At 41.7% G+C, this 19,295-nt stretch overlaps 1 protein-coding gene across 2 annotated transcripts in view; it reads right to left on the bottom strand.

The window, feature by feature from the left end:
- CNTN1 (contactin 1) overlaps nucleotides 1-19,295 on the bottom strand; it is a 430,834-nt gene that overhangs the window by 47,377 nt on the left and 364,162 nt on the right. The window contains exons 20-23 of one of the 2 annotated variants that reach the window (XM_054024415.1): nucleotides 18,265-18,368; nucleotides 9,105-9,291; nucleotides 7,124-7,236; nucleotides 5,797-5,953 (exon numbers count right to left, since the gene is read on the bottom strand). In XM_054024415.1, the coding sequence (XP_053880390.1) occupies nucleotides 5,797-5,953; nucleotides 7,124-7,236; nucleotides 9,105-9,291; nucleotides 18,265-18,368 (561 nt within the window). Of the gene's footprint in view, nucleotides 1-5,796; nucleotides 5,954-7,123; nucleotides 7,237-9,104; nucleotides 9,292-18,264; nucleotides 18,369-18,699; nucleotides 19,275-19,295 lie in introns of those variants that run through there. The other variant, XM_054024420.1, reaches the window with a different exon arrangement.

The following is a 19,295-nucleotide window of genomic DNA, read 5'->3' as shown; positions in this document are numbered from 1 at the left end:
ATGACAAGATATTTCAATCAGCAAAGCATGTTAGAAACTAAAAAGAAAAAAGCCAACCTTTAATGTATTTTTAAAAAATTAGATAAGCCTGCTATTAGCTGAAGAAACTGACTCCTATGGTTAAACAAGCAGTTCCAGTCTTCAGTTGGTTGTGGTATCTCAATATAGAGTTTAAAACTGTGTAGTTCATGAATTCACTGTAATGTGGTAAAGAAAAATCACTAAACACCAGACATTGGTTAACAAAAGACAGTAGGCCTACATTTTACTCTGATTATGGTAAATGTTCTGAAATGCAGTTCAATAAATATGCAGCTGATTATTTTATGACAAGTTCTTAAATATCAGATTACTCAGTGTAAAGGAATGTGTGTTTTTATATTTATATTGATAAACTTCCTTTATACTAAAGCTAAAACACACGGCTGGCTTTACCATAAGGCGAACTGAGGCAGCCGCCTCAGGTGCCAGACTGTGGGGGGATGCCACTAGGACCCAGAGTGTAGACAATTGTGTCGGCTGCTGGTGCATATGTATTGTCTCTGCTCTAGATGCATAGAGATGTTGGAGTGCTGTGCTGGAGGAAGGAGGGCACAAGAGATATAACAGGGAGGCAGGAGAAAAGGTGAGAAGGAATAACAGAAAGCAGCAGGAGCTGCAGGGGAGAGAGAGGAGGAGGAGCCTCTTATGTACCTCTCTAGCACCCCCAGGAGCCTGGACTGATTAACTCCAGCTTTTCAGGGAGCTTCCTGTTTCCTGCTGCTTCCCTGAACCCACTTGAGGAGAACAGGCAGTCAACTGAAGTAGCAGGAGCCAGTTAGCCCTTAAGACGCTGATATCTTCCCTCACTCAGGCCCTGCTACCAGCCTGCTTATTTGTCCCCTTCAACTCTCAGCAATAGTGAGAGCCACTATTGCTGGCACAGAACAGCAGTCATGAGTGAAAGAAGAAAACGCCCCTCTGGGGCAGCATTCAGAAAAAGAAAGAAAGCAAAGGAAGCTTTTCTATCTAAGCAGGAAGGAGCTCTCCTGAGATACATAGACACAAATGTTCATGGTGAGCCTTCCAGCCCCAGTGAGGATGTGAATGGTGAGGCGATGCCTGATCTTCCAGTTAGTCAGAGTGCAGGTGACCTGGCAGCTACTGCAGCATCCATATCTCCATCTCAAATGGATGTAACCATGCACATTCCTGAAGAAAAGTGTAGATCAGAGAAGAGTGTGATGGAGATGCAAGAAACAGCTGCTGCTGAGTTTAGTTCCTTAAATGTAGATGATCCAGGACTCTGGACCCACTTGAGCAGTAGCCTGAGGGACTTCCTTGTACTGCATGGGCCACAGCAAATGAAAAACTTCATGTTCCCCAAAGACAATGACAATAGAAGTTTCCATCCAACATATTACTGGCGTGAAATCCCCAATGGTGACAAAGTGGAGAGGCCATGGCTTATGTACTCAAAAACCCAGAATGCTGGATACTGTTTTTGTTGCAAACTCTTCCAGTCTAATGTTCCAGCCACATTGGGTTCTACAGGAACAAAGGACTGGAAAAATCTAGCGAGAAATCTGGCATGCCATGAGAAGGCAGCAAATAACCAGAGAGCATTCCATAGGGGGAAAGAGTTTGAGATGAGACTAAGGTTAAAGGCCACCATAGATGATCAGCATCAAGAGACGATTGCATCAGAGTCTCTTTACTAGCAAAATGTTCTGAAAAGGCTATTGCCATTGTGAGAATGCTTGCTACCCAAAACCTAGCACTGCGTGGCACTTCAGAACAGAGAAGATAGATGATGCCATAGTTGCCATTATGGAGGATAATGCTATGACAGGAACTGATCGTGGGAGAACAGTGGCAGAGGGAAATGGAATCACCAGAAACATACATAACTTCATATTTCTGTGTGGCTTAGTGTTGTGACATGACATACTGTTTGAAATAAATGTTGTAAGCAAGAGACTCCAAGATGTTGACCTTGATATATCTGGAGCAATGGTACAACTGGACAAAGCAAAGTCATACCTACAGTCTTACCGATCAGATGAGGGATTTCAAATTGTTCTGAAGAGTGCACAGAAGCTGGCAGAGGAACTTCACACTGAAGCTATTTTCCCACCCATTCAAGAATACAAGTCACCGAAGAAGACAACATTTTGATTACGAGGCATGGGATAATCCCAGAAGAGACCCCAAACAACAATTCAAAGTTGAATTCTTTAACCAGGTGCTAGATTGTGCAATACAATCAGTTGAAGAACGTTTCATGCAGCTCAAGGAACACAGCAGAATAGTTGGGATGTTGTATGATATTCCAAAACTCCTCACTATACCTGAAGAAGACCTACAGCAGCAATGCAGGACACTAGAGACAGTGACACATGATGACATGCGCGATGTTGATGCGAGTGATTTAGGTGATGAACTGAAAACCCTTTCAAGATACATTTCAGCAGGATCAACTCCAAAGGCTGTTCTGGAATATATGTACACTAATAAGATGACCACCCTCTTTCCAAATGCTTTTGTTGCTCTGAGCATACTTCTAATACTTCCTGTAACAGTTGCCAGTGGAGAACGAAGTTTCTCCAAGCTGAAGTTAATAAAAACACATCTACGCTCCACAATGACACAGGAGAGGCTGGTTGGCCTTGCAACCATCTCAGGAGAGCATGAGCTGGCCCAGACTGTGGACCTTCAGCAGGAAGCAGTTCAAATCTTTGCAACCAAGAAGGCACGGAAAGCACCACTTTGATTATTCAAACAGATAAAAATGCCAGTGTTTACTATGCAGACAAGAAAAGTTAACTTTCAAGCGCCTGAACAGCAAATGTAAGTGTTACTTAACATTTTTGAACAAGGCATTTTAAGTTGTTAGTTCTCCTTTATTGGGGTAGGTAGCAGAGCAGTACCATGAGAGGAGTAGAACAGGAAGAAGGCAGAATTGAGACCTTTCAAAGTTTTGGCCCAAGCGATGGGGTTTGGGGGCAACATTTGAGCTCCCCGCTTCAGGTGCCAAAATGTTGTGGGCCGGCCCTGCTAAAACAGTACATCTTTCAAACTGGAATCTGCTTAAAAAAAACAGAGTATAAAGAGAAGAGAGAGAAAACGAGGAGGAAGAGGGGTGGAATAGAAAGAATATTTATTTCCACATTTTTATAGATATAAGATTTTGATTTGCAAATGTTGTGTTTGAAAGTCAAATATATATATATGTTGTTGTGCTTTTAATAACTAAATTAACTGCAGAAATAAGTGTGCTATAACTTACCTTTTTTTGCTCCCATTTCACTTTAGCAAAGCAGCTATTCTCAGTAGCCAGATGGACCCCGTTAAGAAGTCATTCTTCCAACAGAGCAACATTTTTGTTTACAGTTGCATTGCTTATTATGTACATCTCACTGTTTAAGAGTTAGAAGCTCCACTGTGGTACACAGACTGGACATGCATTATTCCCAGCACTGTGTTTCTGAGAGGGCCACCAGGAAGGAAAGAGCTGATAGGGAGCATGCTACCACCCTGTCACACAGCCACCAGTAACCTCCCTGCTAAAAGTTTGCCAGGTTGTGGATATGGAAACAGCAGTGCATTCTGCTCTCTTTGGGAAGAGGCAGGGACTGAGCCATAAATCTGCAAGAAATGCTGGCCCTATGGTCCATATAGGATGGCAATGGAGAGTGCCCAGCCTCATGCCTTTTTTTCAGTCTCCCCCACTGCCATGTGCATGGTCCAGTCACAGTCATGTTGCCATTCTCTCTCTCTGCATAGTTCCTCCCTATCTGAGGGTGATGAAAGTCACAAACTGAGCGGCTAATACTGCATGGAGTAGTATTCACCTACACAGCTATCTGCAAGACAGGTCAAAAGTGGCTGCTGAAGGGTGCTAGAACATTAGGTAATGTAACATAGTTAGATTTCTGTAATATACAAAATGTAATAATACTAATTTTTTTGACTTAATACTGCATAACATGCTGATTTTGAAATTACCATACAGTACATGGATTAAAAACTGACTGGCTGACCAATATGCCAAAAAACAGTTGTCAAGGAGGAATCATCATCAAATGGGTAAGTTTCTCGAGGGGGCTTCACAGGCATTGGTACTAAGCCTGATACTATTCAATATGTTCACCAATGATCTGGAAGTAAATATAAAATCACTTGCTGATAACATTTACAGATAACACAAAGATTGGTGGAGTGGTAAACAATGACTAGGACAGTAGAGCAAACTGAATCGCTTGGGAGGATAGGCCCATTCAAAGAAAAGTGTGTTTTAATATAGCCAGTTAGAAAGTCATCCATCTAGGAACAAGGAGTGCAGGCCACACCTACAGAATGGGGGCATGTATCCTGGAAAGCATTTAGGGGACAGAGCACAACTCTAAATAGGATTTAGGGGTCACACTGGACAAGCAGATGAACATTTGCTCCCAGTGTGACAAATGGGACTAATGAGATCCTTGAATGTATAAGCAGGGGTGTAGTGAGTAAGAGTAGGGAGGTGATTTACCTCTATACCACTCTGTTGAAACTCATGCTGGACTACTACATACAGTTATGGTGTCCACATTTTTAATAAGGATGCTGAAAATCTGGAGAGGGTGCAGAAAAGAGACAGGAAAATGATACTAGGGCTGAAGAAAAGTCTTACTGGAGAGAATTAGAGAGCTCAATCTGTTCAGTTTATCAAAAAAAAAAATTGACTTGATTCCAGTGTACAAATAACAATGGGAAGAAAACACTGGGTAATAAAAGGTTTTTTAACGTAGGGGAGAAAGACATAACAAGAACCAATGACTGGAAGCTGAAGCAAGACAAATTCAAATTAGATACAAAATTTTAACACTGATTAAACAATGACCCAAACTACCAAAGGAAGCGGTGGGTGCTCCATCTCTTAATGTCTTCAGATGAAGTCTGAATGCTTTTCTGGGAGATACACTTAGTTAAACGCACGTTGTTGGGCTCGGTTATAGGAGTAATTGGGTGAAATTTAATGACCTGTGATATACAGGAGGTCAGACTAGATGATCTAATGGTCACTTCTCACCTTAATCTGTAAAACTCTATGAAGACACCCTAGCGCTCCCTTTTTGGATGGCCTTTATAATGCTGTTGCTGCAAAGTAGTACCAATGGCTACACAGGGTGTGCGCTAAGGGGTAGGCATAAAGCTCACAGTCGTCACCTTTCTCCTCCTCAAGTTTAAAAAAAATAACCAAGAATCAAATGTAAGTGTCTGGACCTTAAAATGGCAGCACCAGCATCCAATTTCATGACATTTATGCTTATTCTGAAATAGCATTTACTACATACTATGGAAGGGGTTGGCAACCTTTCAGAAGTGGTGTGCCACGTCTTCATTTATTCACTCTGATTTAAGGTTTTGCGTGCCAGTAATACATTTAAACATTTTTAGAAGATCTCTTTCTATAAGTCTATAATATATAACTAAACTATTGTTGTATGTAAAGTAAATAAGGTTTTTAAAATGTTTAAGAAGCTTCAATTAAATTAAAATGCAGAGCCCCCCGGACCGGTGGCCAGGATCCAGGCAGCGGGAGTGCCACTGAAAATCAGCTCATGTGCCGCCTTCGGCACGCGTGCCATAGGTTGCCTACCCCGTACTATGGTAATTGGTACCCCAGATATACAAAGATTGGAGAGACAGAAAGACACAGAGAGATAAAGAGACAGAGTTTTACCCCAGGTTCTTCTCATCAGGAATGGCATGCATTTGCTGGTCTATGACTTCATCTAGCCATATATTCCCAATATGAAAAAAAATGCCTACCTGAAATTTTTATTTGAGCTACTTCTCCATCTCCTCCTTCACTGTGTGCTCGAACCTCAACGATATATTCACCATCTCTGGGGACTGGCAACTCTATTGAATGTGTGCCAGTTGAATACAATGTGCCCTCATGTTGGCCATCTGGTCTATACAGCACCTTGCAAAGCCATAAACAAGTACAGTTATTGAAATGACATGTTGCAGCTGATACCACAGTTACATCCTTCCAGTTTTGATTAACAAGTTTGATTAACAAATGCTAATTTTACATGTACATGCTTAATTTTAGATCAAAACTGAATAAAATATATTGCTTTGCAGCTTGCTATAATGTAAAGGAGCTTGGAGAGAGCAGATATTTCCTCTTTTATTTCTAACAAATGGTAAAACAATACCATCTCCTTGATAGATAAATTTTCCATATGGGTTCAAGTTAAGAATGATTGAGGATAATACTTTCAAGCTCAGCAAACAAAACAAAAACATACCATACATCTTACCATATACTAGAGCATAAATGATTTAACAATGTCCTCAGAAAGTAGCACAGTTTTTCTTTTTATTAATATGTTTCAGAGCTGGCAAATTAAGTGTGAAGTTAGCATGTGACTTATGAGACATATGGAAAAGATCTCTACTCATTTTCAATGATTCACAGGAAGTAACTCAATCCATCAAACAAAAACTTGTGTAGCACTCTAGCTATATTACTGCCAAGTAAACAACAACACTAAATAGCCTGTTTTTAATGGTTTCAGCATATTGATAGCTATAACTAACCATCTTCCTATAATTTACAGATATGCTTGCACTGTACTTGCATGTACCATGATATGCTGTCCCTTTAAGGACAGCTTTAGATAGACTGGTTCTATTAGTGTCTTTGATCTATAACTCCAGGTATTCTGGAGGTTGTAATTCTCAGGGGGAGGATGGGAACAATAGGCTGGAAGTAATTCATGCTGGGAAAAGGGGAAAAAATATAAAAGTATAATTTGTTGAACGTATGCTGTGGGAGACATGTCACTGTGGGAGCAATCAATTCTGTTGTATGTCTAAAGTGGTGATTCTCAGCCTTTTCCATACTTTGACCCACATTATAACATAACATTTTAGCCTCCTTCCCATCTCACCATAAAAAAAGAAGGATGGCCATAACCCTCCTCCAAAACCATTGGGGGACAGGGGAGTTGTGACCTCTAGATTGTGAACCCATGGTCTAAACTAAGGATGCAAGCACATTAGAGCCAGAGTAGGTAGCAATATTGACAATAAGATATACTGTGTGCAGGATATGAAAGATAGAAACGATTTTTATAGATCATACTTTGTATCCTTGAACAGCAGATTCATTTGACATTGGCGTCACATGGTCCCAGGTGATGATGTACCTTGAACCAGACCTGACTGTACTGATAATTCTGGGACGTTGGCTTGGAGCTGAAAAATAAACATACAATTTTGTGTGCAGAAACAATGATGCTTCACAAACCTTCATTTACATTTGAATGAGCCTTCTAAAAAGGAAGATTATGGCTGGCCTTTCTGTGAATATGGGCCAGTCTCTCTCCTGGAATGCAGTTCTATGGCTCCACCTATGCATTTTTGCATGGCTTGTGCAATGGGCTCCCTGTGGGTTTGGCATTTGTGTGTTGCCAGAACAGACGGGGCCAATTTCTATCCCTTTCTGTGGAACTGGGCTTGTGTTTCCTTGCAGGCATCTATGTCCAGAACCTCCCAGAATTTAGCTTAATTATACTTATTCACTGAATTTAAATCTTTAAAAAATTATATAAAAGCATCTCTATAGAATTTATCTGTGGTAATCAGAGTGCCTTCCTGCACAAAGTGTAATTATAGTTAGAATAGTAGCCATGTAAAATGGAATCTTCTTATCCAAACATAAGCTCCCTGCAGGTCTGAGTCAGATAGTATACTGCTTACCTTATTGACAAAGCATATGTTACTCTCATACATTTTTTAGGCCATCCAAGCACATTTATAACACAGTCCTTAATTCAATATCACTCATGGCTTCATTATTATTTAATTAGTTAATTCTGTCGCATACAGGATTTCAAAAGTGACTAGTGATTCTGGGTGCCCAAACTGAGCCACTTTAAAGAGGCCTGATTTTTAAAGGGTGGGTGCTCAGCACATTCTGAAAATCAGCCCCCTTTTAAGGTATCTCCAGCTAGGGAGCAAAACACTGAAGTGCCACAAGTTCTGTGAAAATCTTTGCTTGGGGCTATAACCTATGGACCCAAGCCTACATTCCTCTTGGACCAGATCCTGGCCTGCCCTGCCTGGCTGCAGAGATGTCCCTTACTCCACTGTGCCAGATTTCCAAGTTGAAATGGCAGTGATGAGTGGAGATTAGCCTCTTCAGAGCCACACCTCCACAACTACTTGCTGCCCCATACAAGGGGCTTGTGTTAGTGCCACAATTTAGCCCCCTGTCCCGGTGCTCTGGAACAACTCTGAATGAAGTCAAGCAGAACTCTGATGCAGTGTATCTCCCCTTAGGGCACGCTGTCACCAGGGCAAGAAGCCTGCTCAGCTTCGGTGCTTCCTAGGTTTGACCTCAGAGTCCAGCACACCTGTTCACACCATGAGCTCCCCGCAGCAAGTCCACCTGGATGGGACACCAGGGGAAGTGTTATATGCCTCCAAAGGGCCAGGCACCCCAACTTCGCAGTCAGCAGTGACTCACAGCCAGCATTGTAAAACAGAAGGGTTTATTAGGTGACAGGAACACAGCATAGAACAGACCTTGTTAGCACAGAAATCAAGAGCTTTCAGCAAAGCCCATCTTGGTGGGAGGGGAACCCAAGCTCCAAGGCCCTGACCCTCCCCGCTGAGACTCCAGCCAGGAGACCGCCCAGCTTCCAGCAGCCCAGCCTGAGACACGCCTGTTGCCCCTCCTCCGTCCTTTGGTTCTTTCCCGGGCAAGCAGGACACCTGGTCAGCACCAATACCTCTGGCTCATTCTTGCAGAGGGGGGGGCCCGGCCATCAGTTGCCAGGCTACATAGTGTCAGCCATTCTCTGAACCCAGTCAGCAGTCACACCTGCCCTCTAGGGGTCTCTGCAACGATCAAACACCCTTATCCCACCACTAGACACTTGAGTAATGCATCGGGAAAACTGACACAGGCACACAGTATTCAGAAAAAACATTAAGAACATTCCCACTTTGTCACAGTATGGTGTTAGACCCAGTAGTTATAGTATTAGTACATGCAAAGTACAAACGAATAGTAATGAAGTGCAGAACTTTAGAAATAAATCCAGAGCTCCTTTACTTACGTGCTTTTCTTGTAATGATATCAACAGCAGCACTGGGTGGTCCATACCCTGCACTATTGTAGGCGGAAACATCTACGTGGTACCGGGTACTAGGTTTCAAATTTTCCAGTTTGGTTGAGTAGTCCTGATTGCTCACTAGCACCCGCTGTGCAGCTGCTTCTTTATCATGAACCGTCCAGTAACGAATCTGTACACAGTTGGATTGAGTAATAATTTGGTGTAATTAATGATATTGAAATGTTACAGAAACTTTAGACTGGAGGACAGAATAATTCTAAAACAATAAAGGCTGTTTCTGGCTAATTACTGCTCCTTATATTAATCCAAGTGATAGGATCATATCAAGAAACAGAAAATACTTCAGATTTGACGTGGAAACTTTTGCACTAATGAACCTGATTAATCCAATGGGAGTTTTGTGATCGACTTAATTGGGTGCAGGATTGGGCCTTACTAGAACAGGGCTATCTTGCTGTTGCTCTTTTATACTTGAAAATTTTATGCTCAACTTTAATATCATTTTCTAGGTCACAATGTACTCTGTAATGCAGACACCTTTGACTAAGTTGTACAGTACACTCCACTTCCTACTTCATGGCATCCTAGCTAATACATTCCCTACAAAAGCAAATCATTCATATTTTTCATTCTGCTCTCATTCCCCACATACAGTATGCCCTATCCAGACCAAGCTGGACAAACCCTTCTTACTTTATGAAAGATGCTGCTCAAAACACTTTTACTAAAATTTATTATCCACTATAACTTTTATCACATTCAGCCAGTATTTTTGTTTCCACGATTTAAAGGTTATAATAAGCAATTGACAAAGCAGTTTGACAGCACAGTAACAAGGTATAAAAAACAAAAGGGATCTACAACACCCAACCTGATATCCATTTCCTGCTCATTCCTCTGGGAACTGTGTTTAACAGACTGAACATGCATTGAACTTAGACATCAAAGCACTATCACATACTTAATAAACTGACTTGTTATCAGAATTTACTTTTTTTTTTAATCTGCTCTTGTCTTTTAGGAGGTGCTTTAGCTAAGTAATGAAGCTTAAACTGTTAGACTAAAGAAGTGTGCAATATTGTATGTGTTTTTAAACTTAATATTTAACAGTGACTTTTCTATAATATTTAATGTTTAAGAGAGTTTATAAATTGTTATAATTTCCCCTCTCTTTAAATATATTGTGCATTATTATCTTTTATTTCACTCTCCCCCCAAATACCATTAATCACTATTAAACCACATATGACCATGGGGGAAAACACTGACAAGCACTCCACAACCTACGTTGTATAGGTTCCGTATTTCCCTCTTCTCCTTCCCCTCAAAATTCTCCTCTGCTCTCTTTTTTTTAATATCAACTTAAATTACACATTTGAGAAATATATTCAGACCGTCCATTAATGCCAATGTCAGGGGGCAACTCAGGGATTTAATACTGGGTCATCACTGAGTTGACAGACATTTTTATTAGCAAGGGAGCAGGATTTATATCCTCTTCCACCCAATCTCTTTCCTCTCCTTTCTACCTGTAAACTCATTGAATGTGCAGTCTAAAACCAATGCACTCACTTCCTCTCCTTGAGCTCTGTCTTGGATCCCTTCCAATATTTCCACTCTACTAAAACAATTCTCAGTAGAATTCGGACACATATGCAAACGCTCACATCTTCCCAATTACTCTAATGGCCTCTTCATCTCAGGGCCTCTACTTCATCTTCATTCTCCTTGACCTACCAACTTCTTTGATTCTGTCAATCACCCTCTCCTACTTAGCACCCTATCCTCATTAAGCTTGCAAGATACTGCCCTCTCCTGGTTCTCCATCTGCCTATGATGGTTTCTTCAGTGCCCCTCTCAGGGGATGCTCCCCCTAGTCTTTGTAGGTATTCCCTGAGGCTATTAGCGGACCAAAACAAGTTGTGTTTAGCGGTGTTAGCAACAGTACTTTTAAAAAACATCCTAACGTGTTTTTGTCTCATACATATCTACACAAAATAGCCTGGACGACTCTATTAAAGATACATTATCTGTGATTTTCAAAAATGGATGCCTATGACTAGCCTCCTGAGTCGATACGTAGGCAACTGAATAAGTTGACTTGATTTTCTAAAGTGCTGATCACCCAGCAGCTTCCTCTGAACTTAGGCGGTCATTTATTTAAGCACCAAAACACATATTTAGGAAGGAAATATAAGGTACCCACTTATTACAAATCCTGGCCATTATGAAATGATTTTTGGTGATACTACATAGGGTCTGAATCACCACTGCCTTGTAGAATCATTCACAACTGTGTTACATGAGAGTAAAACATTATCAGTATCAATTGGTAGCACAGTTTGCACAGGTGTAAGCAACTACACAAGGCACAAGCTGTGGAGGACGAGGTCCATAGCATTTTGTTTTTCAAGTACTTTTAGTCTGTGCATTTTTCTTCTGCTCCCACCTTCCTTCTAAATTATTTTAGAGGACACTACAACGGAGCCCTTTTAAGCCTTCCTTTAAGAAAGAGGTTAATGTTATTACTTAACTATTTCATCCTTTAGGTAAACCTTTCCTTGGAGGGTCTTCAATCTAGCAGACAAAGGTATAACTAGATCCAATGGCTGGAAGTTGAAACTAGACAAATTCAAATTACAAATAAGGTGCACATTTTAAATAGTGAGGGTACTTAACCACTGGAACAACTTCCCAGAGGTTGTGGTGAATTTTGCATTCCTGGAATTTTTTAAATCAAGATAGGAAGTTTTTCTAAAAGCTGTTCTCTGGTTCAAACAGGAATTAATTCTGGGAAGTCCCATGGCCTGTGTTATACAATATGGCAGACTAGGTCACAATCATCCTTTCTAGCTTTATAATCTAGGAGGCCTCAAACAGAACTGATGTAGCATATTCTGATAACATAAGCACCCTTATTTTGCTGTCAAGCCACATTTGGCTTAGTCTTCTTTTCAAGTGGCATTAGTTTTGTTCCCTAGATATTTCACTTTAAGGAGACTCCAAAAATGTGTTGGGAGAGGTTGCGTTGGCTTGTTTCTCCAGCTCCTACCGCTGTCGCTCTCCCACTCACAAATTATGGTATAACTTGCTGTTTGGCAAGGCTTGATGTTTCTCTTAAGTGTTTAAGTTAAACCGTTTAATAAAACTATGACTTTCTTCTACCCCCAGGTATGCACTGTAGCTGAATGAGTGGTGAGACAGTAGAAGGGTTTCCCTTCTAATTCAAATGCCTAGAGGGGCATTTTAGCAGCCAAAATAATTGAACCGAGGCTTTCCTAATTTAATTTACACATCAAAGTCTATTGTCAATGCTTACATAAGTTTGCCCGTCAATAGCAATAATACAAGCTGTCCATACTATGATCATTATAACCATATGATTACCATCATGGCTCTACCAACTCTTTCACAATATAGATATAATTGCACATGCATACGCTGACCAAATTGGCTCCCGCTTTAAACATGGTTTACAGCATGCAAGCACATGTATTTTTCTGATTATAGAAATGAACATGCTGCACAGAGTTTTGGAAATTTAGTCCAGAAGCAGACACCACTTAGAATTTTCTTGAAATACATTTAGGATGAAATATACACACAATGTCAATACATTCTTTTGGGAAATAAATCAGGACTTGGAGGAAATGTTGTGTGTTGCCATCTGGGAGATCTATGCATGACATTTGTAGAACAGTTTCACTGACTGGGCCCAATGAGGCTCCCTGTTCTTTGGAGGCAAGAACTAAAGTCGACGAAAGGCTGGGGTTAGTGATGATGCTTGCTGGTAACATTTGCTGGATATTTGACAGAACAGCATTAGTTTAAGCTCAGTTTTATGATGATTCTGTTTGAGAAGCATGTGTTGTGAAGTGAGCAATGAAAAGGAGGGCTGAGAATTCGGGAGAAGCTGGAAGCCTTAGTAACCCAACTCAGATCCAGGTCACTTCAGCACTCTACCTAGACAAAGCCAGAGCTCTTGGCGTAGGAATCCCTTGCAAAGGGCACCAAGGTATTCATATATTTCCATGCTTCTACAGAAAAAAACAGATTTTTGTGGTGCTTAAATACTGGAGAGAAAATGTTCACGTTTAGGCTTTAAAATAACAAGCCTGTATAATTGTCTTATTTTTATTAAAATATGAACTAAAATTACTTCTATGTCAATCTTTTAAATATCCAGGCTTTTTCCTTACTGAGGTATTATTACAATGTGGAGAAACAATATGCATCTCTCAGAGATTCTCTCTGGTATAGATAATCAAATATCTTTCTAAATAGTTGCTTAGTCTCAGAGTAGTATTTTGATTCCATAATACTGTAATGAATTGTTGTATATGGGCCTCTGCCTTCTACTGGATAGAACAGAAGTGGGCAAACTATGGCCCGTGGGCCACATCCGGCATGCGGGACCGTCCTTCCCAGCCCCCGAGCTCCTGGCCCGGGAGGCTAGCCCCCGGCTCCTCCCCTGCTGTCCCCCCTCCCCCGCAGCCTCAGCTCGCTCGCTCCGCCGCTGGTGCAATGCACTGGGCGGCAGACCTGTGCAGGGACGCCCAGAGGATTCAGGGGGCCTGGGGCAAAGCGGGGGAGCGGACATAAAAAAAGGCGCCAGCCACTGCGGCGCTTGTATTCACCGGGCGGCGCTCTGAGTCTGCGGCGGCAGCGGGTCCTTCACTCGCATTGAAGGACCCGCCACCGAAGTGCCGAGGAAGACCCGGACCACCGCCGGGTGAGTAGCCAGGGAAGGGATTCTCGGCCAGGGCTCGCGGGGCTCCTGCAGGGCCCGGGGCAAATTGCCCCACTTGCCCCCCTTGTGGGCGGCCTTGGGGCTGTGAGCTCCTGACCTGGCCTGACCCGTTGCTCTGTGCTGCGTGGTGGCGGCGGCGGCATGGCCCAGCTGGGTGGCACAGCTGTAGTGCCGCCAGCCACTGGTGCTCCAGACAGCGCGGTAAGGGGGGCAGGGAGCGGGGGGGGGGTTGGATAGAGGGCAGGGGAGTGGTGGTCAGGGGGCAAGGGTGTGGCTAGGGGTTGGAGTAGTCGGGGGGGAGAACAGGGAGTTGAATGGGGGCAGGGGCCCTGGGGGGGACAGTCAGGAAGGAGAGGGGGTTGGATGGGGCGGCAGGGGGCAGTCAGGGGCAATGGTTCCGGGGGTAGTCAGGGGACAGGGAGAAGGGGTGGTTGGATAGGGCTGGGGTCCCAGGGAGGGGTCAGGAATGCGAGGAGGGGTTGGATGGGGTGGCGGAGGTCCGGGGGTGGTCAGGGGACAGGGAGCAGGTGTGTGTGGCTGGGTAGGGGTCCCAGAGAGGCCATCAGGGAACAGGGGGGGGTGGATGGGGCAGGAGTCCCGGGGGGGGGCAGATAGGAGGTGGGGGCTGGGCCACGACCCTCTCCCCTAACCAGCCCTCCATATAATTTACGAAACCCGATGCGGACCTCAGGCCAAAAAGTTTGCCTGCCCCTGGGATAGAACCACAACTCCTCAACTGTGTGCCCTATGCTATTGACAGCTTGAGGTATTTCTCCTTTGGCTTAAGTTGGGGCCTGTGCAATTGGAACAAGGGGATCTGAGCACTCTCTTCATTTCTGCCATGAAGTTCCAAATGGGCCTGAGTCTGCAGCAAAGTGACATCTGTGAAGTAGTAGGTGGTCAAATGTTTGTTAGTTATAAAACTTTCTATATTCTTCCAATTCATCTACATGCTTTACAACTAGGTGGATAATAAAATAAGTTATACAGAGCTGTTAAAAAATTTGAGTGAGAAAATGGAATTAAACTTTAAGTCACTCCATTGAGATGCGAATTAAATCCCTTGCAGGAATAAGATCATTTAAAAATTAAATTAACCTAAATCCCAAATACATTGAATCTTGGTTCAAATGACTTAGATTTAACCACTGTGACAATGTGATTTGTATGTATTAAACTCAGACATCTGTACAGCTTTTCTCTACCTATCTACTTAGGATGCAAACATGACTATATATCTGGGTCATGATAATTATTTTTGGAAACTATGAATTATTCCATTGAGTGCTGAGACACTAACACTGCCACCTTTACAAAATCCCTGGGACTCTTGAAGTATACTTCAAATACTTTAAAGGTCTATGGAGCACTTGATCGCTACTCTTTTTCCTCTTCCCTGGTCATCCTGTACTCTGGGTCAATGAAAGTAATATGCAAAATTACATCCCTCATTGCCACCAGCTTGTTCAGTTGCCCAGTCTGTTCATTACATTTGCATCACAAACTGAATTTTTTCATTAAAAGATTTTGGGTCAAATTTTGGGCTCAGTTCCTTCTTTTTTGTGGTGTCCTGGACTATCCATGTAGAAATCCCCAGAGTGACGGAATCTCCAGAAGGCACTGCTAGTTTTGTGCCGACCCAACTCCAGCTCTCACTGGAAAGGTTGAGCCAAGACTGAGGAGGGGGTTGTCTGATAATCTCTGGCCCAATGGGGGCCATCACATGCAATCATAGATTAGCACAGACTGCAAATCCCTAGATTCAGGAAAACACCCTTAACTCCCTTGTGGTCCCGTGCCTCTGGTGTGCCCCGATGATACTGCACAGCAGAGTATCTAACCCTTTATAAGCATGGGAGAGATATTATTACAATGATCAAGAAAGAAGTCCTGTATGATCCTTGTGTGAGTTTGACATGAAAAAAGTTAAAGAACTGTTCTTTATCATAACAGGACAAACATTTTATGGTGACCAGTTGTACAACACAAAGTATGCTACAAAATAAAGCAGCAATAAAGCTTAAGTACTAGACCAGGGGTCGGCAACCTTTCAGAAGTGGTGTGCTGAGTCTTCATTTATTCACTCTAATTTAAGGTTTTGTGTGCCAGTAATACATTTCAACATTTTTAGAAGGTCTCTTTCTATAAGTCTATAATATATAACTAAACTATTGTTGTATGTAAAGTAAATAAGGTTTTTAAAATGTTTAAGAAGCTTCATTTAAAATTAAATTAAAATGCAGAGGCCCCCGGACCGGTGGCCAGGACCTGGGCAGTGTGAATGCCACTGCAAATCAGCTCGTGTGCCGCCTTCGGTATGCGTGCCATAGGTTGCCTACCCCTGTACTAGAATCATGGAATTTGCAACCAAATCTTTCATATTTATCTATGTCACTTCCAAGAAAGATGACTAAAGCTCCAAAATCCAATTTTATTTTACTCATTTCATTTACTTTATTGATATTAGTGAGGAGACTTAGTACCTAGTTAAAAAAAACAACCCACAAAACAGTTTTATTACCATAAACCTGTATAATAAAAGCCAAACAATATATTTACTACATGTAAGAAGCAGGAAATATATATACCCACTAGAACTGCATGTACTGAGCAGCCCTTTTTTTCAAGATTACTTGACAAGCACTCATAAATCTTACCTTCTCTGTATGGAGGGAGATAGTTCATATTTTATCTTTCATTTAGGTGTGAGCTGAGGACACACCTCAGTAATGGCAAAATTTATCAGTTCACACTCATCACTGCTAGTGCAGTAGTCATGAGAGCCTGCATTAGTGTCAAGAAAACCTGACTCCTCACGGTGTGAAAAGGCTAGTATCACAGGTAAAATGCCTTCAACTACTTTTCTCTCAGTATCCCCAACTCTTCGGCTCTCGAATACATGTTGCCAGTTATGTCCTGAGAGAGCTTTTTTTCAGGCAATGTGTAGGATTAAAATGAAAAGGAGACAGTATTCTGATTTAACTAGGTATTTTTATAAATTGTGTTAGAAATGGACAATAATGCAAATAAATAAATAAATAAAACCCGAGAGTATGCATTCCAGTTTTTAAACAACTTTACTTTGATCAAATTAGCACCCCTTCCAGGCTTGGATTAAGACAGTCCAGGACACAGACCTCCCTGTAGCTCTGTCATGTGGTCCTGCCCCCGTGCTGAAGCTCCACTGCTACCCTTTACTGACAGTGGCAAAGGGTCCTCCTCCCCTCCCCAGTAGGATAATACCCCCTTCTCCCAACACGAGCAGCAGAAGAGGCCACCCACATTCACCCCAACAGATGATGTACATCTGCTTGGGTAGGTAGGCTGGGACACAAAGAGAATCCTCTGCTGGGGCAATGTTGATGAGCTCCCCCCAGAGCAGCGAATCTTGGAATTAACACCCCACTGGGATTCACAGGGCAACTGACACCTCTAATTGATGCATTCTATGAGGCTATTCTGCATTTGCACATGCTCTTTTTACAGGTAAATATCATATGTCGGAGAATTAAAATTGCAAAGCAAGTCATTAACTTAGCAAGACCCAAATCCTTTTCTCAGAGCACCGCTGACATAAACGGACTGTATGCTGTGGCTACTGCATATGTGCAGGAAGAAACCCACTCTCTGCTGGGCTGCTCCATGACAACTTCCGCATCTGTTTGATCACAGCAGCTCTCTAGCTGCTGCGCTCTTTTTTTGCAGGAGAGTAAGAGAAGGTTTCACTTGTGGATTTGAGTTGTTGTGGACCCAGTAGCCCTACCTTGCTTCCAAATCATTCCTTCTTGCTAGGGTGCACCAATGCTGGATGGCAAGCAGAAGATGCAGACAGACTCCCTCAAATCCTGTTCCACCCTGCACATTAAAATCCCAGGATTCTGCATCTTCTACTGACTATATTCAGGCTGCAGCCTCTGTTTCCAAGTTACTATAAATTCTGTTGGGGATATTTCAAAAATAATTACTATACCTGATCATTTGATAATGTAGTGGCCCATTAGATACTTACAAGTCTGTTTCTGCACTGACAAAGACATTACAGTGTACAGCGAATGTTTACACCCCAAACTTATTCTGAACATATTTTGAGACATTTATGGGCCAGATCCTCTACTGGTATAAACTGGAAAAGTTCTTCTATGGAGTTCTGAAGATTTCTGTGGAACTATCTCAACTTACACAAGTAGGGGTATCTGACCAAAAGTCTTACATTTTAGTATCAAAAAATTATACATTATATGAAACATCTAATAGGTAGAGAATCAAATTTGTACAGCAAATTAATGCTGAGCATTAAGAGTTAGAATGTGACAGTGGGTATTGCCTGTGCATAATCAATTACTGTATTTAAATGAATGTGAAAATATTTATAAGTGTCACTTCTGAACTCACCTGATATCCTTCAACAGATTGCTCAAAAACATGCTCCCAGGAAACGGAGATTTCAGAAGATGATAAGATTTTTACATTCACATTTCTAGGCTTTTCACTAGGAGCTGGAAATGGAAAACATTCAACCCCATCAAGTGCATTGTAATATTTACTTGCATGGTCTTTTCTCATAACATTTCATATTATTTTCTCATTTTCACAAGGCCAAGTTCTCAGGTCTTTAACCTGTGTTTACTTAGGTAAACTTTAATTTCATTGGGTATTTGTTTGGGACAGAACTGAGAAAAAGTGGAGTAGGGATCTCAGGATTAGGCCCATATTAAATATTTATTAGCTTTAGCAGGTTCCAAAGTGAAAGTTTAATAAACTAAAAATATGCTCAAATAAAAACAGACAGAACCAAAAAAAAAAAAAAAAAAACCAGTGATCTTTCATTCAGTTGTATAGAGTTTCTCACATTAAAAACTGTAGGCCACATTTTCAAAGTCAATTGCATGCAAATATTTATTTGCTTCTTATACATGCAGATATAACATACTGTACATTATGTGCATGCAAGTCAGATAATTATGCATGCAGTGGGCTAGTTGTGTGTCTGACTATGCATGTGCATTCACATCAGGTATTTGTGCATGTAAGTTGAACAAATGCAAATGTTTATGTGTGCTTAACTTTAAAAATCTGACCTTGCATCGCCAAATGCACAATCAGACCATTTTAATTTGAAAAGTTTTCTTTTTATTTAAAAATTAACTTGTAGTGCCTAAAACAATAGGTGCTAGTTTAGTTAGAGGAAGCTGCCAATTTCACTCTATTGCTTGCATTTAAAAGGAGTTAAGGAATGTAAAAATGCATAAACAGCGCACAGAATCTATGAACAATTCCATTTTTCAAGCTAAGATCAGTTCTCTTTTATGGGTCTTTTGAAACAAGTTGCAACAGACAGCCACTGCTGCCTCAGCACAGGAAAGCTTTCATATATTTAATCTTCCAACTGGGCATCAAATCAACTATGTATCAAAACAGAAAAA

Source organism: Malaclemys terrapin, chromosome 1 (assembly GCF_027887155.1).
Source record: "Malaclemys terrapin pileata isolate rMalTer1 chromosome 1, rMalTer1.hap1, whole genome shotgun sequence".
In the NCBI taxonomy this organism is placed as follows: domain Eukaryota; kingdom Metazoa; phylum Chordata; order Testudines; family Emydidae; genus Malaclemys; species Malaclemys terrapin.
The sequence above is the reverse complement of the archived record's forward strand: the minus strand, read 5'-3'. Positions and strand labels throughout refer to the sequence as shown.